Here is a 27,058-nt window from a genome sequence, read left to right on the forward strand (position 1 = left end):
TCTGAGTACTCCCCAACACAGATACAGGAAAAATATGCAGTATCGGCAAAAGCTCTGATACCTAATTTTTCCGGTATTGGTATCAGAACAACCCTAATTAAGGTCACAAACGTCACTAATTTACACCTATATCAGTTTATGAACTTGTCAATAAAACCACACATGAATAAACGCCTTTATTTCACTCTGAAAACTTGTCTATAATGTAATTCTGCACTTTTGTGAACTCTAGAGTCTCTCATCATCCATTACCGACATAATTTCAAATGCCCCATAGGTATTAAATGTGGGAGTGAACCTGTCAGCGTCTATAGAATAATACAGTGAATTAGCCCACAGTGAACCAGAGCCGAGAATAATTTAAGCAGATCCCGGCCCACTCCTGCTCTCCGTCATTTAAACTGTCTCATCAAGTCCCACTCACACTGGATGAATGAACACTTGTTATGATTAATTATAAGCTCTCAGTATCAGCTGCGATGCTGTTTTGATTCCCTGTCAGCCAGAGTAATAATAGATCAGCTTTAGTTTTACTGCACAGGGGGAAGCTGTGTACTCACAACAAGCTTTTGAAGGGCTTTAAGTCAAATTTAAACTATTTTTCAAACTCAGACAAAGGTTGCATCTCATTTCTCTTTCCTCGCTTCCTTCGATTTCTCTCTTCGATTCTCCATTTTTCAGCTGTCAATCAAATGTGGTGTCCCAAAGAAAACCACAAAATGAAGGAGTAAACCCGAGGGAGTCTTCAGGAGCAGACGTCAGATAAAATAATCAAACTTTATTGGTCTCAGTGAGGAGTTTAGATCCTCTCTCCTTGCTTTGTCTCCTCTGTGGGCGGGACTTCCTCAACCATTTCCTGCAGAATTGAGGAGAGGAATCAAGGAGAAGGAAGCGAGGAAAGAGAAATGAGACGCGGCCCAAACAGGAACTGTACTGTTTGATAATACACTTGCAAAAAATCTTATCTTAATATTATATAGTCTTATGACACTTTTTCATTCTATTTTTGACATGTACTAGTAAAATGGCTTTACTACAGAGGAATTCTTTTGACTTCTTCAGACTTCTTCAATATCGTCCCTTGTAGTTGCGTGTAAATGTTGCTAAGGCTGCACCGATCGAGCTTTTTCAGTTTCCATACCACTAACAAGGTGTAATTTATCATAATTTGTGGTGTTTGGAGGCTAATTTGGAAACAAACTCTCCCATTGAAAATACATTGGAGCTGTAATGCGCAAAACAGCACCAGGTTTTAGAACGCAGTCGTTCCGTTTACAAATCACTGGAAGGGTCTACTGATGCTTTGTAGTGACGACATGCTGGGGGTGTTCTACATAAATCTCTACAGGAGGAATGTTCAGCAGTTCCCATGGTGACACACGGTAGTCTGAAAACACAAAATGGATTTAAACAACAAATTTTCAGGCGCCTGTGATCAACGCGAGGTCCCATGAAGGAGTTTGATTTTCAACCAAAAAGTTACAGTGACTAAAGCCCTATTTGCACGAGATTAGATTTACCTGTGAACCTTTGGTAATTTGTAATAATCCTGTAAGAATGTGCCATGTCTGTAATTTGTGAAGAAAAATTACACAGCATATTACTATACTATATTTTGCCAAACACAGACGTCTGGTGATAATCCTAGTCCCGTGTGACTCTTCATCTCAATGTTTGTTGTTGTTAGGGATGGGCATGATTAATCGATTAATCGATCATTAAGAATTTCATCGATTATGTTCATTTTAAGCGACAAACCGAATGTAGGTTGCTGTGCGTAGCGTGACCAAACAGGGGTCCGTACATGTAGCTCTTTGCACTCAGAAGGAGCGAGCAAACACAAACAGTGGGTCAGTCTGCAGCGCAAATGCGTATAAACGATGATTTGTACAAGAAATTCCACGCTTTCCGTTGCGTTCGGGACAAGTGTGAGTCCATGTGCACAGTGTATAAAGCAGGAACATATGTTTCGGTGTCCAGTGGGAAAAAGTTTTGCCAGGTGAGAGTCGAGCAATGTCCCATCTCCCACCTCCCGTACGGTGTCCTGGTTTTGACAAACGCAAATATGGTCACACTAACCTGTATTCCACTGAGTCATGTCTTTTAATCCAACAGAAGTTGACCGCATCAGCGCACAAGAGCTGTAGTTTTATCTTCGCTGAGTTTATGCAAATTAGTGATGCGGTTTTAAGTTGCGCAAAACTGCGTTAAACACATTATAATCTCAAACGGGCTGATGTGGCTCTAGAGTCGTTACGGTTTATATGTCGTAAGTTGAATTTATGTATGCAGGTTAGTAGTGCAGATAGTAATAATAATGATGATCATTTTAATATAAACACGTTAATGATTATGATCGATAATCAATCGTTAATTCTTCCGACGATCGATTAAGAAAATTTCATCGAATGCCCATCCCTAGTTGTTGTCATTGCGCCTTTTCTGTCTCTTTCTTTTCTTTCTGCATTCTTTTCCCTTTCAATCTCTGTGTCAATGTCAGTAAAATAGACAAATTTACAGACTTCGCTTGTCTCATGAGAATGCGCTGCAAGTAACACAGAGGTGGGAGGTAATTTGCAAATTACTATATGTTCCCAGGTTGGATTTATACCATATGAACAGGGCTATAGACTGTATATATAAGTGGATGTAGCCAAGGCACTAGCAGCCACGTTCCAAATAGGAAGTTCGCAGCGTCTCTTCCGGCTCCTTCTGACTCTGGCTTCCGTTGACTTACATTGTAATATTGCGGACGGTCTCTCTGTAACTGCTTCTGTGAGCCTTGTCATTTTGGTCTTAAAATGCATTAATATATGATCCTGTTTTGCCCGTCATTTTGTCCGCCAAAAAATCCTTTTCATAATATACAGCCTGGCTACAAATTTGCTCCTGTAACCATGAGCACTGTGAGCTTCATTTGAGCGGAGCCAGACGCCGTGGGTGACGTCACACTCACTTAGTCCACTTCTTTATAGTTTATGTAAGAGAGACTTCTTTAAGCACACAAATCATCTCGCCTGTTGTAGTTCCAACTCAGCTCTTTCTGGTCAGACTGTGTTCAAATAAAACTCAGATTAAAGTCTAACTTGAGTAACAGAGCTTCAGACAGAGCAGTGCTTTCAGGTCGCTTCCCACTTCCAGAGAATTTGTACGATAGCTACAAAGTATAAACTGTAGGGATGTAACGATATCAAAAACTCTCTGTACGATATTATTACGATATCCATCTCACGGTACGATATTTATTGCGATATTTTGAAGAGGCTGATATAAATGTAGATAGGAAACTTTTTGCTTTTAAAATGCCCTGACAAGAACTTGTTGTGAATTATTACTGTCATAATCCCAAGAATTCAATTAAAAAACATCTAATTTCATGTTGTCTGCGCTGAAATGAATCATGGGATATGTAGTTCGCTATGTTTATAAGCTGTTGCTACTATAAAACCATGCATTTAAGCAAAGGAACATGTAATTTGATATATTGTGAGACTTTTGACGATACGATACCATGATATTTCGGTTATTGTTACATCCCTAATAAATTGTACATTGCGTTTGTAAATAACTGCGCTCTTACCTCCAGGTCGTCCTCCACGATCACCACACTGGAGTAGCCAAAGCTGTTGAAGATCTGGTTGAGGGCCCAGCGGTAGTGCCTGGCGATCTTGTAGTAGCCCTGGAACTTCCTGTGCTCTGGCCTCACCCTGATGTCCGCCAGGTCGGGCTGCGTGATGTGGGTGAGCTGGTCGCCGTAGGAGCCGATGACCCTGGCGGTGTCGGCGTGCCCGCAGTCCTGGCTCACGACGATGGGGTGCAGACGCGCCGACGGCCTGTACTGGATGAGTCTGTCCAGGCTGCGTTTCACCGTGACCCTATCGCAAGCGATGACTAGAATCGGGATGACCACTTCTGGGCTCGCCGTGGTCGCTGCTGGCGTGTTCTCCTCGGGTTTGCTTTCCGCTGGTTTCGTTGGCTTCAATTTGACTTCCGGAGTGGTTGTGGTGACTAACTTTTGCGTCGGTTTCTCCTCCTTGTTTTGCGGTTTAGTCCGTTCTATCGCCAACGTTCTTTCAACGACTACTTCCATCGGCGTTTTGGGATTCTCCGTCTCCCTCTTCCCCAGTTCCTTCTGTCGTGCCCACTGCGCTCTGTTGTTTTCGATCTGCCTCAGTAGCTCCTTCTGCTTCTCCAGCTGCACCTCCACCTCTTCGGCCAATCGCATCACCTCGCCGGCCAGGTTACCGCCGCCGCCGCCTCCACCAACGGCAGCCTTACCTTGCCCCGCCCCCCACTCCTCCTTGCCCACCGGCTCGGCCCCGCCCCCCTCGCCCACCCGGCCGACGGGAGGGCGCCCCCACAGGTAGAGGAGGAGCAAGGCATTCCAGGCAACAAACAAGAAAGCACCGCATAGTATAAAGGAGCCTTTCTTCCGAACCATGGCCCTTTAAAACTGGGGGAAGAGCATCGGAGTTCGGAGAGGGGGGACAGCGGTGGAAGTAGAATGGGAGTGAGCACGGTCTCGCATGGGCAGAGGATCCAATGACGTAGCTATTAATAGAAAAACATCTAGAATATCATTGCCGTCTTGTCTTTTGAGCACAAATCGCGTCGGCTGTGCGGTGCTGCCCGGGCTCCCATTGAGAAGTGGCGGAAGGGGTCAAGACTAGAGCCAAAACAAAATGGAAGGAGGTGTTGGGTAAAGGGAAGGCGGAGGTCTTGATGTTATCCTTTGGACATCATTCTGAAAACAACAAAAAAAAAAACAGATACGTGGGTTAAGACAAGCATGTAGGATTGTCAAAAGGATCAAAAATCAGAGGTTATTCGATACTAAAACTAGAATCGAAACTACAGCAAGTATTGATACTAAAAAAGTCACATTAACACGGACAGAAATTAACCTTTCTTGAATAGTTTTAGAATGATCTTGAGCTGTATCAGAACAAGTCTAAGAGCACATAGACTAGTATACTCCCACGGACTACTATGGAACCTGCCTGAGCTTTGGAGGTGTAGACAGACTAAAAATAAAGGATTACTCAAAAATGTGTGAATGAAACAAAACGCAACTCCAGGTCTGTTTTTGAGGAGGGAACAACATTATAACTTAAAGCTTAAAGCTCACGAGAGGCAATTTTGTATAATCAGGGTATCCCCGGGTTTGACTACCCCAAATTTAAGATGTTTTTAAGACCTTTTTAAGACCACTTAAATGAAAATTAAGACCAGCGTCCCACCCATTATGCAGGCGAAAACACCAGGTCTAATTCTAATAATGACCAACCAACTACCGGTACTATATCTAGAATCTAAGGCTACGTTTATATGACGACGGTCTGAACAGAAGACACAAAAGTGGTGCAGCGTCTTCACTTTTTATTCTGCGTTTAGACGAGCGTTTTCGGGAGGAAATCTGCGTGCATACGGTGACGCCAAAGTGTGTGGAATTTGATTGTGTATGCATACCAGGCGACTAGGTGGTGATGTATGTGACGTAAACGCGTATGCGACGTGAGCAGATCTGACCAGAGTTTTGCGTCTTGGGCAGTGCAGACAGAACTGATTGTTCACTCATTGGCCGCTGGCGGCCAAAACAAAGTATTGTTTGCACGTACTCCAAATTACCTTCATTCACATTACATTATTTCATGTTGTTTTTTTTTTTCTCTCCCTCCATTTAATATTGCACTGTAACCCGGTTGAGTTTACAAAAAATAGGCTAAATTTAAGACTTGGGCAACATAATTTTAAACTTTTAAAGGCCTTAATTTAGGAACTTGATATTTAAGACCTTTTTGTAGAGTTTTAAGACCTCGCGGCTGCCCTGGTAATATAGTTGTGGCCATACCAGCTTGTCAAAGTTTGATTCCATCAGATCTCAGAAGCTAAGCAGGGCTGGGCTTGGTTAGTACTTGGATGGCAGACAACTGGGAAAATCAGTCATTGTGTCCTTAGGCATGACACTTCACCCACACTGTCTAGTATGAAAGTGGTGTGTGTGTGTGATGGTTGGCCCCAGTCATAGTTTACCATCACTGGGTGTGGAGTGAATGAATAATGTTCTGTAAAGCACCTTTGTGACATATGTCTGTGAAAAGCGCTATATAAATAAACACTTGGCTACGATCAGACTGCAGCCTGAAGTGACCCAAATCCGATTTTTTCGCCCCTATGTGACCTGCATCTGATCTTTTAATGACAGTCTGAACGACACAGATCCGATTTTTTCAAATGCGACCCAGGACACTTGGATATGTGGTAGGGGTGGGCGATATTTCGATATTTTAAATATATCGAGATAGTTTTTAAACTCGATATGAATTCTGACATATCGTATATATCGATATAATGCTTATATTCAATTTTGATTTCGCCGCTTCGCTTGTTTACCTTCTCTCTCGTCGCCTCCGCCTCCCTGATTTTGTTCGCTCGTGTCTCCTTCACTCGTCACTGTCGCCGTGAACGCCGAAAGTTGGTGCCAGTGAAAAGCTTCAAGCACCACAAACCTTTTTCACCATTTACAGACAAAACCATCAGCAGCACATCCTCATGTTCCACCGAGTCGCGTCCTTTAGCCCGAAAGAAGCTAAACGAGCTGAACTGCATGAGAAGATCGCTGTTTATGCAAATGAGCCATGCGCTTAAGTTTCGTTTCTGTAAAATGTAAACACACGTGCGCAAAACTGCATTAAACACATTATTATCTCAAACGGGCTGATGTGGCTCTAGAGTCGTTATGCTTTATATATTGTAAAGTTTAGCAATGTAAAGTTTATTTATGCAGAAGATTTTAATTAATAATCTGCTGCAGTGTCACTTGTACAATAGTGTTTGGAAACGTTGGGTTTGATCTGCAGTGGATTGTGGGATTAAACCTCAGAGCTCCTTACTGCTGGATAATAACATGGATCTATTGAAATAAGGAACAACCTGAGCTTCTTCTGCTAAATGAGCTCATGGTTCTGGTTCTGATAACAGAGTTAATGCAAAGATGAGCTTGTGTTGTTTTATTTATGAATGAAAAGAAGGAAATATGTTTTATTTCTTTTATTTTACAGTTAAATTATCATTTATGTAATTAGGGTTTTATGAACTGCCGACCTCTTACACTTCAATTAAAAAAAAATGACCTTGTGGAATTTGGCAGATTTGTTTTTTCAGTTTTCAGTTTTAGGGGGTTATTTTTTCTTGAACATATATCGAGATATATATCGTATATCGAGATATAGCAAAATATATCGAGATATATTTTTTGATCCATATCGCCCAGCCCTAATATGTGGTCCTAAAACCAATACATATTCAATCTTTTGACATGCGACTTCAGTCTGAAAGGCCAAGGCGCATTCACCCGACCTACACATTATCAACAAGCCACAAACATACACAAATGTTCTACTCATCATACGAAAATTGTTAATGAACTCCATGTCACTAAAGTGAAGCACATTGCCACTCACCACTCTTGGATCTGTCTCCACATCCACATGTTCCTTTCAATGGACTGCTCCACAAAACACCACGGCCAAAAACCTCGTCCTTCTCCTTCTCAATCTCCTCCTTAAAACAAGTAAGTTGTTCATGTTCTGGCTCCGGTACGAGAGGAACTTTAAAATCTCCAGGTGCTCAATGCTCGCGTCCATGTTTGGACAACTTCCGTAAACACAGAGACGCTCGCTGCGGTTGACGTCGTCGTGTCTCCAGTGTCACATGTGGGACACTTTTGGGATGTTTAATGTTCACACTGGAGTCACATACAAGTCGCATTTAATTGGAATTGTGAACGACCTCGCAAAAACATCGGATTTCACAAAAAAAATCCAAATTGAGTGTTAAGCCCTGTAGTCTGAACGTAGCCTAACTTACTAAGTACAGAACCTTTAAACAAGGAGTAACCCAAAAGAAGACAAAAATGTGGATTCAACAAATAATATACTAGCACAGCAGAGGAAACTGAGTCACTTGAGGAAGCAGCACAATTTGGAAACCAGTAAACTAGTCTACCATTGTTCAGACCTGATTTACCCTATTTTAGCTTTAGTTTGTTTGTTTTCAAATGTGGGCGGCACTTGGAAAGACACATCACTTCTTTTCAAAGTGGTGCAAGAAAAACAGGAACAACCACCACTAGTCTCTTAACTATCGACTGCAGTTTGTAAGCAATTGTCAGGTCTCATTTGGGAAGTGCATCTCCATGACTAAGCCCGAGTCAGCGATTCTCCAGCAGCAAAGACTCAACAAGGACTGATGTGGAAATCAAGCTCACTAGGCCTGAGACGGTAATTACTACAACATTTATCTTCCAGTATCGTTCAATGACCCGTAAAGTTGGTCATGTGATCGGCCGTGGAAAAACTGTACAACAACTAACCCTTATGTAACAGATTATACTCCCTACAACTGTACAACTAACCCTTATGTAACAGATATACTCCCTACAACTGTACAACTCACCCTTATGTAAGAGATAATGCTCCCTACAACTGTACAACAACTCACCCTGATGTAACGCATAATATTCCCTACAACTGTACAACTTGCCCTTATGTAACAGATAATACTCCCTACAAGTGAACAAACACTCAATCTTATGTAATATATAATACTCCCTACAACTGTGTAACAACCCACCCTTATGTAACAGATAATACTCCCTACAACTGTACAACAACTTGCACTTATGTAACAGATAATACTCCCTACAACTGGACAACTCCTCACCCTGATGTAACAGATAATACTCCCTACAACTGTACAACAACTCACCCTTATGTAATAGAATACTCCCTACAACCGTATGTAACAGATAATACTCCCTACCACTGCACAACTCCCTGTTATGCAAAAGATAATACTCCCTACAACTGCACAAACACTCAATCTTATGTAACAGATAATATTCCCTACAACTGTACAACAACTCGCCCTTATGTAGCAGAATACTCCCTACAACCATATGTAACAGATAATACTCCCTACAACTGCACAACTCCCTGTTTTGTAACAGATAATACTCCCTACTACTGTACAACGACTCACCCTTCTGTAACAGATAATACTCAATACCGACACTGATTCTTTGACTTTAAACATTAGTTTTAAGACGTGTTTATTATGTGCTCGTTAGTGTGTTGCTAATTTCGTACAGACAGCAGCGTCTTTATGACTAAGCCCACTGTCTGAAACGAGCCAAGTCAGCGATTCTCCGGCAGCAAAGACTCAACAAGGACTGATGTGGAAATCAAGCTCACTAGACCCGTCATGATAATTACTATATCCACTTCTCCTTCAATATATGAAAGCTGAGACAATACTTTTGGGCTAAATTTTTATCATGTGTACATTTTACTTGCACTTGTGGGAGATTTTTTTGTTATTTTTTGGCAATATGATAAGATTTAAGCAATAAAAAGTTGAATTAATAACTTCCATGACTCACTACTAGGATGTAACTATATCCAAATTTGATATTTTGACGATATACAGTGTCCCAAAAAATTTACATAATTTTAAAAGTAATTATCTTGAAAACTATAAAGTCTAGCTCAATGATGATATTGATCCTTTATCCCCCACATAATCAGCCCTCCTCTTTAAATTTTTGGTGCCAAGTCTAAAGTTTGTTTGCCAGTTGGTGAAGTTTTTCCAAATGTTGCTTCTTGGGTGACTGTGTGCAGATTCTCTTTGGGAGTGAACGTCATGGCTCAACCTGAAAACATTAAATATAAAATCAGTTTCTCTACATTCTGTGAAAATTTGAGGCTATTTCATAAAGAACTGCCAAAATTACTGGACTGCGAAATGATGTCAGATTTATTGGACACCCTGTATTTACTGTGATATTTTTTAGAGCCTAACAAAATTGTGACTGTACGACTTTGTCCTTTCAAAAATGCTTTGAAAAGCCTTTGGTTCTGTCATAACCCAGAGTTAAGATTTAAAAGTGCAAAAGCAAAAGTTATTTTAGTGTGTAAATTGGACTGAAACAGAGCAAAGGATCATGGTCTATGTAGTTCCTGCTGTTTCTTGTAGCTGTTGCTGCACCATAACAATGGATTTAAACAAAAAGACATGAGATTTGACATATTGTGATGGCTCATGATATTATTGACAACACAATATCACAATACTTTTGTTATTGTTACATACTTACTCACTACAGATGTAAACACAGCAAAAAGTAATATCTAGGTAAGTTAAAATGACTAAAATTAAGAACATTTGACTTAATTGTAATTCATTCAAGCAACATTCGATTCTATTTCTTATTTTATTTGTCTTAATTTAAGTGTAGCAAAATGTATTTTCATATTTAAAGTACTAAAAGTCTTGTTCCAGTGGTAGATCATTTTATTTGTCAAGAGAAATTTACTCAAATTATAATAAAACTTCCTTAATTGAAGAAATCTTAACTTTTATATTTTAGTTTTTGTAGCGAAAAAGAAAATACTAAAGTGTGTCATTCTCTTTTTTGTTTATTGCAGCTCATGTTATTTTTACTATTATTATTAATTTTTTTAACAATATTGTAGATTTAGAACAGTTTTGTGTTTTAAATCTGCTTTTGGGTTTTTGTGTCAGTGGCATAAATTAGTTTCATTGTTATCGTTTATCGTCTACATTTACATTTGCAGCAATATACGGTGCTTCAAATGTCGTTATTGTGACAGGCCTACATGGAATTCAAGCTCCCCTCTCCGATCCACCGTCCCGGAGCTAACACGGAGAGATGGAGAAGAGAGGGAACGAGAGAAGGAGCGAGAAAGAAGCAGCGATGACGGCCCCGCCCCCTCGTCATGTGCACTTGTGTCCAGTCATGTGGATCTGGGTTCAGAAAGGCCACCACACACTTCCTCTGCTCAACTTTTAACCTCACTTTCTCCTGTTGCTGCCACTAAGACGGAGATGAATGAAACTGTACAGTGCCAGGGCTGCGTACCGTAAAGGTGCATTATGTAACTTTTTGGTTTGGGATTTAGTCACCTGCTTGTTTCTACTGATGTGTCATTGCTCTGTCTGGAATGTTCCACAGTATGACTTTAAACAGCTCTGTGTTACATTTATTCAATTACAGGTGGTTTTATAGCTCAAAAATGCTTCAAAAACAGGCATTCTGACTATAAGTAGGATCGCCTCTCCACAGATCTGACCTGTAACTTGGTCTAGTTTGGTCTCCATGACGATAGAAAGGTTCAATGCCATAATTGCCACGTTTACATGAGAGCTTTAATTCTGAATACAAATAATTTGATTCAGAAAAGAGATGACAGAAAAGCCGGTAGCAGATGAATTGTGCGTTTTCTTCCGGTCGACGTAAATATGTTCATGTCTCCGTCCAATCAGAACCCTTCCCCACTCCCAGACGTTTAGCGGAATTAAATAAAGGCGATTTAACGTGTTTTTTTTTTCTATTCTAGTACTGCCAAGAGATGTAACTCACCAACACATAACCCTTTTTTGTCCAATCCAAATGAAGACTTGCTTGGAAAAAATCTCACAAGATCAATTTTTCTCTTGCGTGCACGATCTTGTGACAATTTTATCTTGTGAGATCTTGTGGCACAAGAGTTTATACCATCCCTAGTTGTTTGTGGACGAAATTATGGTACTTAACAATCTGCGTCCACTCAGATTGTGAATTAGATTAAATTGCAATTCATCTTGCAGCCCCCCACCTGTTCTTACCTGGTCTATATGTTTTTGAGTTTATCCTCATCTGGTACCAGAAAACTTTATAAGACTCTTCATGATTCAATTCAATGTCGTTTCATTGCAGGACAATACGATTCAGATTCAAACATGCATAAATCACTCAAACTTCAAGAGAGTGAGTCACCCCTGTAATTGTTAGATGTTGGTTAAAAGCTTTTCAATTCGGCATAATAAATCTGCTTCACTGTATTTTCTAGTCTAATTGGTCAGTGGGGGTGGCACTGTTCACAAAATTCACGGATCGGTTCGTTTAGCGGTTTAAAAGTTGCAGTTTTTACGCTCATGTAGGGCGAAATACGCATGCCAGGCCCTTAGAATCTCGCTCCACTGCATGGCTAAACGCGCCCAGTCGAGTTTGATCGTCTTTCCCATTGACAAACACAGAGCCAGCGCTGCCGGTGGAGCCGCCCTCACGCTGACGGGCGACTGTGGTTTCGTGAGATAACGACACGGGCGCATCCTCCATCTCTGGGCGGCCATCTTCTCTCCTACTTGCCATTTGTACACGTGACGCGCAGCACTCACCCTCCACACCGCTTCTTTTGCGCCAAAGCGAAACAGGTCACATACGGGCACGAGGCTACAATGCGCAAGCGAGGAACCGTGGAAACCGTACAACACGCACACGTCCATGACAAGTGGACAGAATGGTTCTTTTTTTTTTTTTCATGAACCATGCCACCCCTATTGGTCAGTATTAGGCTCCTACTAAGGTTCATTATCTACAATACGCATCTCTCTGTCTACCTGCATCTTGTCTTGCATTTTTTTATACCATACTGATGCAGAAATCTGATCAGAATCTGGTCATTTGCACAGACTAGAGATAGGTGATATGTCTTTGTGCCATTTCAAGTTTGTACTCAGTAGACTGGCAACTAAAGCATATTTTAGGAGTCGGCTAGTCGAACGAGGATTTCTATTGTAAATTTGGATTTTTAACCAAACAAAAGGTTGGAATATTTATGAATAAAGAAGAATTATTAATGAAAATTAATTTGCTCTTTTTGACATTTGGCCTTGTTCTCAGTGTTTCAGATCCATTTGTGGGTTTTGCCATGGATTTTAAAAGCTTAATATTCCGATTAAAATGGTCAGAACTGAAAAGATTGCATTCAGTGATCACATTTAAGCCATAGGACTGTTTTCTTTTCAGATCACCTGATGCGTTCCTGCACCGTTTCACTCTCCTCGGGTGTAAATATAGGAAGTGGTCTGAGGAAGCTCTACTGCTCGGTTAAAAGATGCTGATGTAGTTTGTCCTTACAGGGAGCAGTACAAAGAGGGCAGACCCTTCAAGAAAAGTGAAATCTAGGGCTCAAACCTTTTTAGATGGGTGGGGAAAGAAAAAACAAAATAGCTGCATGTTGAGAGTGCAGAAGCGTTTACAACAGTATTCTAATCTTTTACAGAATGGTTTGAATTTTAATGATGAAATTAAACTGGTAAAAAAAAGAAATGTTGGTTTTAGCAGAAGAGAAAAAACTAAAAGGTGCGATTTTAAGAGCGAGAGAAAAAGAAATGGAAGGAGAAAAGTGAAAAGTGTAAAAAGGAACATGTTTTTAACCCTAATGAAAGAAGATGGCAACACAACAACAACAAAAAAAACCCCAAAGAAATAAAAGAAACTGTTGAAACCTTTTATATAAACACCTCGAAAAGAAAAAAGAAATAGACCAAAGCACCATAACTTAACTGAAAATGTAAAGTCCATTAGGAAACTCTTTCATGAATGAGATAAAACAAGCTATTATATTAAACATAATTTAATGAGACGCCACATCGGACCTTCTCTTATGGTAAAGTGTGTTTTTTTTCCCTCACCATTTGCAGGTCAGTAATGCCACGTGTGCTTTATCAGCGCATCCGTCTGCCGTGAGCTTAAACAAACACTGGGAGGCTGTGGAGGTGAGCAGGAGCCGCCGCAGGAGCCACCGCAAGGAGCTCAGCTTTAGACTTAAACCTATTAGAGCAGACAAATATAGGGCTGCCAATAATCTGCTGTAAGTAACGCGCGGCCGTCTGTCTGTGGGGACAACACGGGGATCCTCTGAAAATGACCTGATTGTGTAGAGATGGGCAGAATATTCAAAGATAAAGAGTAAATGGTGTTTTGAAGATATGAAAATTCGAATACTGAGTACGTTCTGCATAATAAAGGAGCTAAAAATACAAAAATGAAAATGGAAAGCAGTATATAAACTTCTAAAAAAGGGTATAAAGGGACATTTCTTCACTTTTATGGGTAATTTTACTCAGATTTATCAGATACTTAAAAGGGCCAGAGCCTGATTTTTTTATTTTTTTTTTTTGAGCTTGCCCCAGCACTAGGGATAGGACGAAACACAATTTCCTCAAGACGAGACGAGATAGGGTCCACGAGAATGAGACGAGATTTTAACATAATGATTCAGTTTCCTCACAGTTTTTTTATTTATTTGGTTTCATTTTTTGTTTTCCAGTCTACTACTGCTATTTGAAACTGTAAGAGATGTAACTCACCAAATGAAACCCTTTTTTTGTCCAATCCAAAGGTAAACAATTGGAAAAAAAAATCTTGGGAGATTATTTTTCTCATGTGTGCACGATCTTGTGGCAATTGTGACTCACGAGATCTTGTAGCATGAGATCTTGTACCATCCATACCCAGTACAGATATGTATAAGCAGCTCTTGAGATAGAAAAATCATTTTACAGTGACAGAAAAAAAAGCCCATTATAAAGTGGGCTGTGGTTTGCAGTGGTCCAAAATTATTCCTCTGTTACCTTATGCATTCAGGCTACATTTATATGACGACGATCTGAACAGAAGACGCAAAAGTGGCGTCGCATTTTCACTTTTTCTTCCGTGTTTAGACGAGCGTTTTCTGGAGGAAATCTGCGTGAAAATGGTGACTGCAAAAGTGCGTGGAATTTGATTGTTTATGCATGCCAGGTGGTGGTGACGCCAGGTGGTGATGTATGTAACGTAAAAGTGTACGTGACGAGTTTTGCGTCTTGGGCAGTGGAAATGGAAACGCTACGGCGGAACGTATTCAACTTTTCCACTCTGGAGTGTAGTTTCAGATTTTAGCATTTTTAAATATTTTGTCATTTTTACCCACAAGCGATCTCTTACCCTCAGACCATCCTAATTATTCACAACGATGAGTTTATAAGCGCTTTTCACTACTCTCAGAGACCAGAGTGGACCATACGTAGTGGACTACATACAATATATCTGTATCTGTAAATTGGTTTTGTTAGAGGACCAATCGATAGAGACAAATTTATGGAGTAATTATGAAATTCTAAAGGATTTTGGAGAAGAATTATTATAGCTGACATATTACGCGACTCCCTGAAAGACCGGTTGACTATTTTCCGATCACAGCCTGCTTTGATCTACCACAAAAGTGAACAGTCACATTTTTATACAACGCTTTTCCAACTTAAAGGCTCAAAACGCTCACACATTCATACACGCATTCGTACACTGACACAGGGGAGCAAGGTGAGTTAAATGTCTTGCCCAAGTGAGTTTTGTTTCATTCACAGATGTTTGAGTTATCCTTTAAAACTCCCGGTATGTTTTTGATGAGGAAACATTATAACCCAGATCAGAAAATAGCGTGATATGGACTGTTTAATATGAATGTTTACGCCGCCTCTCTCCGTACGAGTCCCTTCAGCTGTTACATGACCCTCTGCTATCGGACACCGGCAGCAAATAAAGCAGATTGTGACATCATTTCAGACGGAGAAAACATGCTTACACTGTTGGCAACGGGCAAATAAGCCATGTTTATCTTATTACGAAATTGGACTTATGATCGCAGAGATAAGACATCAGTAACATGGTAGAATTGGTCGCTTAAAAGGCTCATATTGCGCTATTTTTTGGTCTATATTATAATGTTGTGCCCTCATCGAAAATATATCAATGTCAGAGTCACAAAACAGAAATTAACCTTTCCTGAACAGCTTTAGAAGTGTAAGAAGTATAAGAGCACATAGGCCTTTTACTTTGCTCCGGAAGCACACAGAGAATGAAAAATAGTAACCGCGAAAGAGAGAAAAAGACAGAGAAATGCAGAAAAAATATAAAGAAAAGATGTCATACTTTAAAAAATGCTATTTAACTACCACTGGTGATGTACAGGTAAACATGGTAAATATATTGTTTTGTATTCTGTATTTATTTAACGGTATTGTATGTAAAGCTGAGCCATTTTCTCTGTTTTTATTTTAGTTTTCACGGTGTTCACGGTGTTGATGGAGTTTAAGGTGAATGAGAATAAATACTGACACTCATGATCATCAGTATGAAGCGTGAAGTCCTTTTTTTTGCGAAGAAAACCTGGGTAGCTACAGGATAAATGGACATAGCTAATCCGCTAGTCACCGAGGTCCAAATAGGAAGTTCGCAAGAGGGAACTTCCGGCTCCATCAAATTTAACTCCCATTGATTTACATTGGAATATTGTCGTTCCTCTCTCTGTAAGTGCTGCAGTGAGCCTCGTCGTTTTGGTCTTAACATGTTTGTATTAACCCGCTCTACGTGATCCTGGTGTTTTTATTTCCCTATTTTGTCTGTTAAAAAAATTCTAATATGGAATCTGGGTTCAAATTTACCCCTATAACTGCGAGCCTCGGTGAGCTTCATTTGACTGAAGCCGAACACTGTGGGTGGCGTCACACTCACTTACGTTTACACTGAAATTAATCACCATATCGGAAGCGATTTGCATCCAGACACATCGTTTCTGTGTCCACAAGCCTTCCCTATGCGCTTTGCATGTATTTGTTTACATTTTTGAGAAACGAAACTTAAAACCGCCTGGCTCATTTGCATAAACTGAGCGCTCAAAAAACAGCTCTCTATTGTGCACTGATGTGGTTCAGCTTCTGTCAGACTAAAGGACATGACTCAGTGGAATATGAGTGTTCTTTCTGTGACAGAGGGGTGTTCTGCTGATGGTGAGTCTGTTCTGTGTTTCTATCGTGTTGGAGATGGTTCATGTTAAACTATTCAGAGATTATACGTCTGCAGGTCATACGCACAGACCTATAGAACTATACTTCGCACTTTAACGCGAAACCGCCTAAAACGCCAGTAAGTTGCAGCAGCAGATTTTGAGATTTTGGTGGACCATGTACTAGCAAGTAGTTCTTGCTACGCTGTTTCCCATTTGTCTCTGGTTTGTTTAAACTGTTTTCTGCAATAGGGTCACATGACCGATGTCACAAACTCAGAGAATCATGAAGGTGCAAGTCACAGTGACGTGGTCCAATAAGGACGCAACTAGAGCTCCTACATCAGAGTATCAGTGTTTTCAGGCGTCCACACAGTGCCGAATGAGATCAGTACTCAGATGAATTTGTGGGAACTGGTGGCACCAGATCGTTCCGTCTCTGAAGCAATTTTCCATTGGATTAGTGTGAACGAACACTGCATCCACAACAAAAACAATTTGAATACGTACTAGTGTGGATGGGGCCTTAGTCGACTTCTTTATAGGGTCTATGGCGATTACATGGATATAAGACCACATGGTAAAAGAAAGTACTAGGATTTATTGTTGAAAATCACAATTTCTACTGTCTAAAGAATGATCATCGTGATATCAGAATCAGAGTAGTGAGTCTATTCCTTAGTATCAAAATGTACTTTGAAATATTACTATCCTGACTAGGGCTGGGTATCATTAAGAAGTCATTGATACGATACATACGTCAATACATAGGGCTCGATACGATACGTTTTTTGATACAGTGTACTTTTGATTCAATATGATACTGTATTTCAAATCAATTCAGTACAGGTCCAAGAAAAAAAAAAGGCTAAATCATGGCTGTGATACTAAATACTAAAAAGGTGAAAATGTCAACACAATTGTAGCTCTTACACAAAATAATTTAGTAAAATATACCTAAAATTACTCTTGGTGACATATCGATACAGCAGTCAATGATATCGATAATGTATCATCAAATTAAACGATGCGATATATCGATATTTCAATATTTTTGCACACCCCTGTTGTATGTTAATTAATATTACATTTCTTGCGTCCCTGATCAGAATCATAACTACAATTCTCTCTGTGAATAAGGTCGCCTCTCCGCAGATCTGACCCATAATGTAGCCTATAGTTGTCTCCTGTGAGATAGAGGGGTTTAATCTCTACCGTGGAACATTCTAGACAAAGCGGTAAAATCTCAGGTGATGGCCCCTCCACCAGAAAAGTTGCGGAATGCACCTTTAATAATCGGCTGAGCACACTGGTATAATGGTGTCAGTGTAGTTGATGTCAAGCTCTGATGGCTCCGTTCTCTCCACACTCAAAGTGTGAAATCCCAAGAACACTCCAACAGCTGATAACACAGAACAGGCACAATAACAAGTCTGGAGGGATCAAGTCTATCAGGAAGACTCACTGTAGTCACAAAGGAACAGACTCGATGCTCAGTACAGATTCTGAAACACGATGAGAATAAAAAAACATTTTCTTTAGACAATAGAAGGTGATTTTCAACATTAAATGGTAGTACATTCTTTTCTATTAGTCTGTGTGCTCTTTTAATACTAATAATAATACATAACACTTGTATAGCGTTTTTCAAGATACTCAAAGACGCTTTACGTGAGACAACAACAAACAAGAAAAAAGACAGTTAATGGAAGTTTTTTTTTTTTTTAAAGAGATGGGTTTTCAGGGCTTTCACTTGTTCTGATACAGTTCAAGATAATTCTAAAGCGATTCAGGAAAGATTAATTTCTGTCCCGTCAATGTGACTTTTTTAGTATCGATACCTGCTCATATGAATATCTAGTTTCGATACTCGTTTTGGTATTGATTAGTATCCAATTTTTTATATTTTTGACTATGGATGTCACGATATTTTCATGAAATGTGTCTCATGGTACGATATTTATTGCACTACTTAAGATTTAAAATTGCTTAATACTTTTCAATTATCCATCCGACATGACATGCACTGACACTCCACTTTTCCTCGGACGGTGGAACTCTGAAGAACTCAGAAAAGACTGAGCAATGATTCCGAGACAGAATCCATGATGGCTGCTCCCAGTGTCACTTGTAAACATGAACCGTTTTCATTGTGTTTGGAGCTTTGGTGGTTTAAATGACAATTTCAGTCACTGGTATTACTGGTACACCATTAAAAAGTTGCCGATACGATACATACCTCGATACACAGGGAGCTTTTGATTCAATACGATATGTTGATACTAAAAGTGATATAAACGTCTTTGTTATATCACTTCTTGTGCAAAGTGAATATGAAACACACCCATTTTAATCATCAAAACAATGAAAATGTATCTAAACAAGCAACTAAACTGTATCGCTGTTACAAAATCATTTAGTAAAATACACCAAAAAAATATTCTTGGCGATATACATACATCAGCCCATGATATCAATACTGTATCATCACATTAAACAATATGATATATCGATATTTCAATATTTTTGCACACCCTTAATAACTGGATTACTTTACTGCGTCCGTATCACTGCCTGTGGGTTTGGTAGTCAGTGTTGTGGTGAGGTCAATATCGAACAAACGCTAAACACCCTGAGGGACACTAACAAAAAGATAAACAACAACAATAACAGCTTTGCAGTTGGTGTCCACGTTTTCTCCAAGTTAGACTCACAAAACATAATAAGACGGTTGGAGTGTGGATGTCAGACGTTCGAGATCCAAGTGCGAGACGGATAATAATCGAACGCACCATTATTTCGCACGAATATTGGACTGAAACAGAGCAAAGGATCATGGTCTATGTAGTTCTCTCCGTGTTTTTAGCTGTTGCTCCACCATAACAAGTATAATTTGATATATTTTGATGGCCCACGATATTATTATGAGACTTTTGACGATGCGATACAACGATATTTCGGTTATTGTTACATAATGACTTTTGACAACCCTAAAAAAGAACACCGCCAAACAACAGGGTAGTTTTGGGTAGTTGACAAAAAGACAAAGGCTTCACCTGGACAATATGAAATGATTTGAACATTTATTCCAATGAGGTTCATTTGTTCTTCTGATAATTTTTTATGTTATTAGGTTCTCTTTTCAGACAGATAAACAAACTCTTGGTCTGAAAAAAAGAACCTAACTGTCAGGAATAACATGGCATTTATCATTTTTATTTAAGGACAAAAGCGTGATCCATGCAAAATTGGTGTTTTTTCAAAGCAAAAAAAAAAAAAACACCAAAAGAAAAAAAAAAAATGTTATTAGGTTCTTTTTTCAGACTGATAAACAAACCCTTGGTCTAAAAACATAGATTTGAACATTTCCTTTAGTTTTTCCTCCACCAATTTTGCACAGATTACGCTTTTGTCCATAAATAAAATGATAAATCCCACTGTACGATATTTATAGCGATATTTTGATGAGTATAACTGTAGATGGGACACTGGGAGACGGATAATAATCGAACGCACCATTATTTCATCATGTAGATTGGACTGAAACAGAGCAAAGGATCATGGTCTATGTAGTTTTCTCCATTTTTTTAGCTGTTGCTGCACCATAACAAGTATAATTCAATATATTTTGATGGCCCGCGATATTATTATGAAACTTTTGATGATACGATACCACAATATTTCTTTATAATATACTTTTAACAACCCTAAAAAAGAGCACATCCAAACAAGATTTAATTCAGCGCTTCTCTGGGTTCACAAAAGATTCAACCATGAATCTGTAGAAGCACTGACACACTAAACCCCTTTTACTACAGCGACTTTTACGAGAGCTTTCATGTCATAATGTCCTCTTGTGAACCCGAGTCGTTTAAGTCATTCACACATTTGAGCAACCCTTCTGTATTTACACAGTTTTCTCCTTGGCCTCTTGAGGTGAGGCGTTATCAGGAAGTGCTCCGAGTTTACATACAATTGACTTTTATGAGCTATTATTAACAACGCTATAACAGTGTTCCCTTATCGTTATCTCAGTAGCTCAGGAGTTGTATTTTTTATTGATTTATACGCATTTGAGTAATCCTGTATTGTCCTGCATTCAAGGTGAGTGCTCGGAGGCTTTTTCCTCAACTTCTCCCCATATCTGCACACTTCTCTAAATATTTTAAAAGCTCCTATATCACACAAAACTGACTCTCGTGAGCTTTAAGTCATGTTATAATGTTGTTACCTCGTCAAAATCAGACCTGGAGCTATGTTTTTTTTCATTCACACATGAGGAACCCTTTATTATTACTGTATTTTCTGGACAATAAGTCACTCCGGAGTAGAAGTTGCACCAGCCAAAAAACATATATAAGTTGCACCGGACTATAAGTCACACTTTTTGGGGAAATGTATTTTATAATATCAGACACCAGGAACTGACATTTTATCTTGAAAATCAAGTTCTACTAATAACAATAGAACAGAGAACAACAGACTGAACAGGCATTAATATGGTAACGTAACATATGAACAGTTCTTTAGATAATTATAGCATAAACAACATAACATAAATTTACCAAACTCACAATCTCACTCCAAATCACTAAATCCATTCAATTCTTCATTCTCAGTGTCACTTCTGTGTGACCGCCGGAGATAAACCATAGATCCATGAGGTAAACAGAGCGCCGCTTTCTCTTCTGCGTCGTCAGACTCAGCATCAGTTCCAGTTAGAATTATTCGGGCCTTTCTGAATCCCGACAGGATGGTTTTGGTGTCACTGATGTTCAGGCTTTGTCGATTAATTCAGTGACTTCCAGGAAATTTCATGACGCGCCCGCCCGTTTACCGTGAGGCTGTGTTCTCCATCCCTGTTCCGCCAGTCCCTCACAAGTTTCTCACTCACTCCAAACTTTCTTTCTCTGCTCGCTTTCTGTTTTCAGCTGAATATTTCAATATTTGCAGTGAGACAGTGGCTTTTCCTACAGGAGATATGCACAGTAGAGCGAAGTGACAGTGGTACAGGAGTAAAAGTAGTACTAGATACTGACACACAAGCCTAGAGCCTCTCCCGGCTATCAGTCTAAAAATGTTAATATATAAGTCGCACTGAAGTATAAGTCGCAGGAAACACCCAAACCGTTAAAAAAAGTGTGACTTACAGTCCAAAAAATATGGTAGTCTGTCTACATCTCCAAAGCTCAAAATGCTCTGTTCCACCTTGTGATGTATATATGGGTAAATCTGCAGGGTTTGTGTGTTAAACATGTTTGAATGAAACAAAACACAACTCCAGGGCCCTTTACAAATGTTTTACTGAAGTCTAACAGCTATTTACTTTATCCCGCCCCTCTCCAGTTCACCCTAAACTTGTAACAACAATTGTGTTTGAACAGGCTTTTAGCTGTACTTTGTTTTTTCGTGTGTTTGTAAAGCTGATTCTGGAAAACCGGCTTTTCAGGGCTTTTAACCATGTTAAAGTCGTTTCCTTCTCATTGACACTTTGAAGTTGTATTTAGAGTGATTCATGTATGTTTGAGGCATATTTATTCTCCTGTATTCTTATACTTAGACAAACTTTATTAATCCACAAGGGAAATGATTTGGACGTAGTAGCTCACACATCACAATATAATATAATAACAAAGAGAACAAATATAAATGGTAATAATACAATCTAAATAATTAGCAAAAAAGATGGCAAGAAAGAGGTGCCAAATAAGGCATAAATATATAAATGTATATGTATGGGAATCAGCTGGAAAGTCCCCCTGACTGAAAAGTCCCTCTGAATTGTACAATTTATGAAACTAAGTTAGTTAACCTGTATCGGGGTCTCCAACCTTTTTCCTCCGGTGAGCTACCTTTACAAAACAAAAATGCCTGAGAGCTTCTCATTTTAGTGACCTCAAAAAAATTCAGACCGTTATAAGCAAGAGGGCGAACCATTGGGTACAGTTAGATGCCTATGAAACATAAACCACTGTCCATTTATCTGTCCATTTATTAGAATTATACATCTACAATAATAATAAGCATGTAATTAACCACATTTTTGTTATTAAAAAAAAGATTAAAAAGAATTTCCTTCTTTTCCATATATTTATTTATTTAATTTACCTGTTTCTTTATTCTTATTTTTATTTTGTTATTTTATTTATTATTATTATTATTATTATTATTATTTTTTTATCATTTTTATTTATTATTTTTTTCCCCCTGCTGGTAGTTCCCGAGCCACAGGTTGGAGACTCCTGACCTATATACATATAAATAAAACAAAACAAAAAAATTTTCATTATATATACTGTATTAATTACATTTATTCTTATTAATTGCCAGTGCTCTCCTCAGTCCATCTGCAGAACTTGGGCAGTGGGTCTTTAGATGATAAAAAGCTGGTTCTGTGTGGTCAGACGACAAGTCTCAGCTCCTATTTGGCACAGCGGCCTTCTAATACCATACATCAGCAGACTTGTTTCTTTTATAAAGTTATTTTAGACCAATATTGTGATTTAAAATGTCAAAAAATTTAACATAATGATCCATAAGTGTCAGATTATAACTACAGCAGACACAAGCACAATAGGTCTTTTAAATATATGAAAAAAAAAAGAAAGATTCAGATCAGAGCTTATGTTGTTCTTAAAAGTGCACTATAACTTTTTGGTTGGGGGTCTGACACTTTCTTGTTTCTATGGATATGTCATTGTTCTGCCTGGAATATTCCATAATAAGACATTAAATAGCTCTATCTTACATTTATTGAATTACATGTGGTTTTATAGCTCAAAAATACCTAGAAAAACAGACATTCTCACTGTGAGTGCGCCTCTCCACAGATCTGACCTGTAACTTGGTCTGGTTTGGTCTCTTTAAAGATAAAAAGTTTTAATTCCGTACTATGAAACATTCCAGACAAAGCAATAATATCTCCGTGGAAAAAAAAGCATACTACCGGAAAAGTTACACAATGCACTTTTAATGTAGTTTTTACTAAACGTAGGTGCGCAATTTCTCTCTTTCCATCTGTACAGGAAATGAAAACAGATGGCGGATGGAGATAGTCTGAAAATGAATCTCGTATTTTTAAATCACTACCTTAAAATAAAGAATTGAAAGAACAAAAATCAAAACCTGAAAAGCTCTGATGCACCGATGTTTAAGTGTACAAAGTTTACAAAAAGTATTACGTAACAGGACCTTTAAACCTAGTACTTCTTTTTTTTTTTTAAACCAGCCAATCAATAAGAAATGTCAAGTAATACACTGTGCAAAGCTTTGAGTATTAAACCTTAGTACACAAAGTCTTACAGGACTAAACCAAACGCTAATTAAAAACAAAACTGAACCAAGATAAACTTAATTATCAAAACAATGATGAGGTTCTTTGCTATACTTCCTTTGTGATTTAAAATCATAAAGTTTTCATAAACGTTTTCAAGTTAACAGCTCCTTTTTATATTTAGTTCAATAGAGATGGTCTGAAATTACCCAAATGATTCTAGTGAAGGTTTGTGGAGTTTAAAAACACAGTCGAGCGCCTTTCTGTATTACCACGACATCACAAAGTAGAACAGAGTGTTTTCCGTTTGAGAGAAGTACTCAAAATACTCTGTGCGTTAAAAGTGTGAATGAAACAAAACAACTCCAGGTCTGTTTGTGATGAAGAACCAACATTATAACACAGATCAGAGACATTTTTAAAGAAAACTCCATATTTTTACTCAAGTTACTGTTACACTGTCAAATATTTTACTCAAGTAGTAGGAGTAAAAGTTTTGGGTAGTTTGAAGTCTACAAAGTGACAAAAGCTTCATGTGGACAATATGAAATGATTCGAACATTTATTCCAATGAGATTAATTTGGTCGTCCGAAAATTTATATAACGATATTCAAATCTCTCGATACGATATTTTTTGCTATATTTTAGAGTGGCAAATTTAATTTGAGATAGGACACTTTTTTGCTTTTAAAATACCTTGACAAGTAAAAAAAAAACAGTTTTTATAATGAAATGAATCAACATAATGTTTATAAAAAGCATTTAAGCAAAGACACTAATAATTCGATATATTGTGAGACTTCTGACGATATGATATCACGATATTACAGTTATTAGTTGTTTTTTTTCTCAGACAAACTCTTGGTCTAAAAAAAGAACCTAACAACACAGATTTGAACATTTCCTTTAGTTTTTCCTCTTTTTATCTTTGTTCTCTGCTTTGAAAACACCAATCATCAATCATTTTGTAGCCATGTAACGATATCTAAATCTCATGGTACGATATTATCACGATATGCATCTCACAGTACGATATTTATTGCAATTTTCTGATGAGTATAATTGTAGATGGGACATTTTTTTGCTTTTAAAATACCTTGACAAGATTTTGGTGTGAATTTTTACCATCATAATCTCAAGAATTCAAGTAAAAAATATTTATTCATGTTGTCTGTGCTGAAATGAATCATTTTGAAGTGTAGTTTCTGAGGTTTATAAGCTTTTGCTTCTATAAAACCACGTATTTAATCAAAGGAAATTGTGATTTAATATACTGCAAAGATATTATTGCAAGACTACGATACGATATCACAATATTTCGGTTATTGTTACATCTCTACCACTTTGTACATTTACTCAAGGAATATTTTTTACACAGTATTAATCTTGACTTAACTTGAGTACAATTTCTGTCCACTCTATCCACCTCTACACATAACACATTGCTTTCTTACACACTGACAGGGAGATAAACCTTTCTAATCTCAAAGCAAAGCAACCTTTTAGCGTAGAATTGGCTCTTACCTGTCCCATGCCCAGCCGCCTACAGCACTGCCAGCTACTCGAGCCTGTCTGGACTGTAAGCGCAAAAAGTGAGAGAGGAGCGCGCCGAGAAACAGAGAGAAACACAGAGAGAGACAGAGAGAGAGAGAGTTAGGACGTCCAAATGGGAGGGAACTGTTGCTCTTTACACTCCCATGCAGGCTGCTATTCTTCTTAACCCCCTCCTCCTGGTCCCTCCCTCCCCCAACCCCTCTCCCTCTCTCTCTCTCTCGCTCTATGTTGAAATAGGATAAGTGGGACGAGCAAAGTTGCCAGGTCTGCGTCTTATCAGCGACTATAGGCGGCTCGATGCATGCAAATTTTGCCTTAAACTTTATTGATCCACAAGGGAAATTACTTGGGACACGGAAGCTCACGCAGCACACTATATTACAATAAAAAAAACAGATTAAAAAATGGTAATAAACTTCTAAATAAGTAGGAATAAAGAGTAGTAAGAGTTTGTTGATCGCGTTTCTTGCTTCACAAAGGGAGTTTCGTGCTGTTTTTTGTGCTATTGGCAGAGTAATTACGGTGACAAAAGCTAATCAATAGTCTTAAAACAGTTAATTAAGCCAATTAGGTCATTAAAAATTAACACTCGATCAGTGGAAACACAAAAGGTTTGAGAAAAAGTATAGCACTGGTTCATTTAAGGTCCTACATGACACAAAACTGACTCTTTAAGACATGTTTGAATGTTGTTACCTCGTCAACATACAAACGTACATGGAGTTTTATTTTGTTTTATTCAAACGTTTGTTTTGTAAGACAGATCTGTTTAATGCAGGAGTGTCAAACATATGACCCGCGGGCCAGATCGGTCCCTCCAAGACCTTTAATCTGGCCCTCGGCTGATTTTCTACAAAAATATTTTAATGATATTTTCTATTAAAATATTGTAAATTTTCTGTGGTGTTTATCACAGCAGCGTCTCCAGCGTCTCTGTACGTGGCCCCTCCCACCAGAGCAGCACAAATGAAGACTTGTCTCTTTCCAAACGCTCTTAAAGGACGATCGTTTTGACTGTTGACCGTGACACCCTCATCAGAAAAATGTCAAAAATAAGAAAAGTGGAGCCGAGTTCAGGATTTTCCAAGAAAAATTGACTTATTCCTATTTGCATACAAGTTCATGTTAAAACATTGTGTTGAAATTGCATTTTTCTTAAAGTTTCAGGTTGTTCATAATATAATATTTAGTAAAAGAAATAGTTCATCAATTAAAAAAGATTTCTGTAATAGATTTGTGTTTCTCTACACAAATATTTGAACTTATTGTTATTTTTGGGGTTTATTTGACATGAGTTTTCTGATCCGGCCCCTTTGGGATCAAAGTCGGTTGGATACGACCCCCGGACCAAAATGAGTTTGACACTCCTGGTTTAATGTCATATTGTGGAACATTCCAAGCAGGGCAATGACATATCCATAGAAACAAAAAGGTGACAGACTTCCAACCGAAAAGTTACATAGTGTACTTTTATTTCACCCGTGTTAGTAATCCTTTATCTCTGTCTATCCACATCTCCAAAGCAAAATGCACTGTTCCACCTTGCGATGTCATGAAGTG

The 27,058-nt window shown here is 38.6% G+C and overlaps 1 protein-coding gene across 2 annotated transcripts in view; it reads right to left on the reverse strand.

Moving 5' to 3' along the window:
• Positions 1–27,058, reverse strand: part of mgat1b (alpha-1,3-mannosyl-glycoprotein 2-beta-N-acetylglucosaminyltransferase b) — a 55,272-nt gene that overhangs the window by 18,736 nt on the left and 9,478 nt on the right. The window contains exons 1-2 of one of the 2 annotated variants that reach the window (XM_055157448.1): positions 25,469–25,597; positions 3,581–4,744 (exon numbers count right to left, since the gene is read on the reverse strand). In XM_055157448.1, coding sequence (XP_055013423.1) covers positions 3,581–4,441 — 861 coding nt within the window. In that variant the 5' untranslated portion in view covers positions 4,442–4,744; positions 25,469–25,597. Of the gene's footprint in view, positions 1–3,580; positions 4,745–25,468; positions 25,598–27,058 lie in introns of those variants that run through there. The other variant, XM_055157447.1, reaches the window with a different exon arrangement.

Source organism: Boleophthalmus pectinirostris, unplaced genomic scaffold (assembly GCF_026225935.1).
Source record: "Boleophthalmus pectinirostris isolate CB_2022bp ecotype Guang Dong unplaced genomic scaffold, ASM2622593v1 HiC_scaffold_21, whole genome shotgun sequence".
Lineage (NCBI taxonomy): Eukaryota > Metazoa > Chordata > Actinopteri > Gobiiformes > Gobiidae > Boleophthalmus > Boleophthalmus pectinirostris.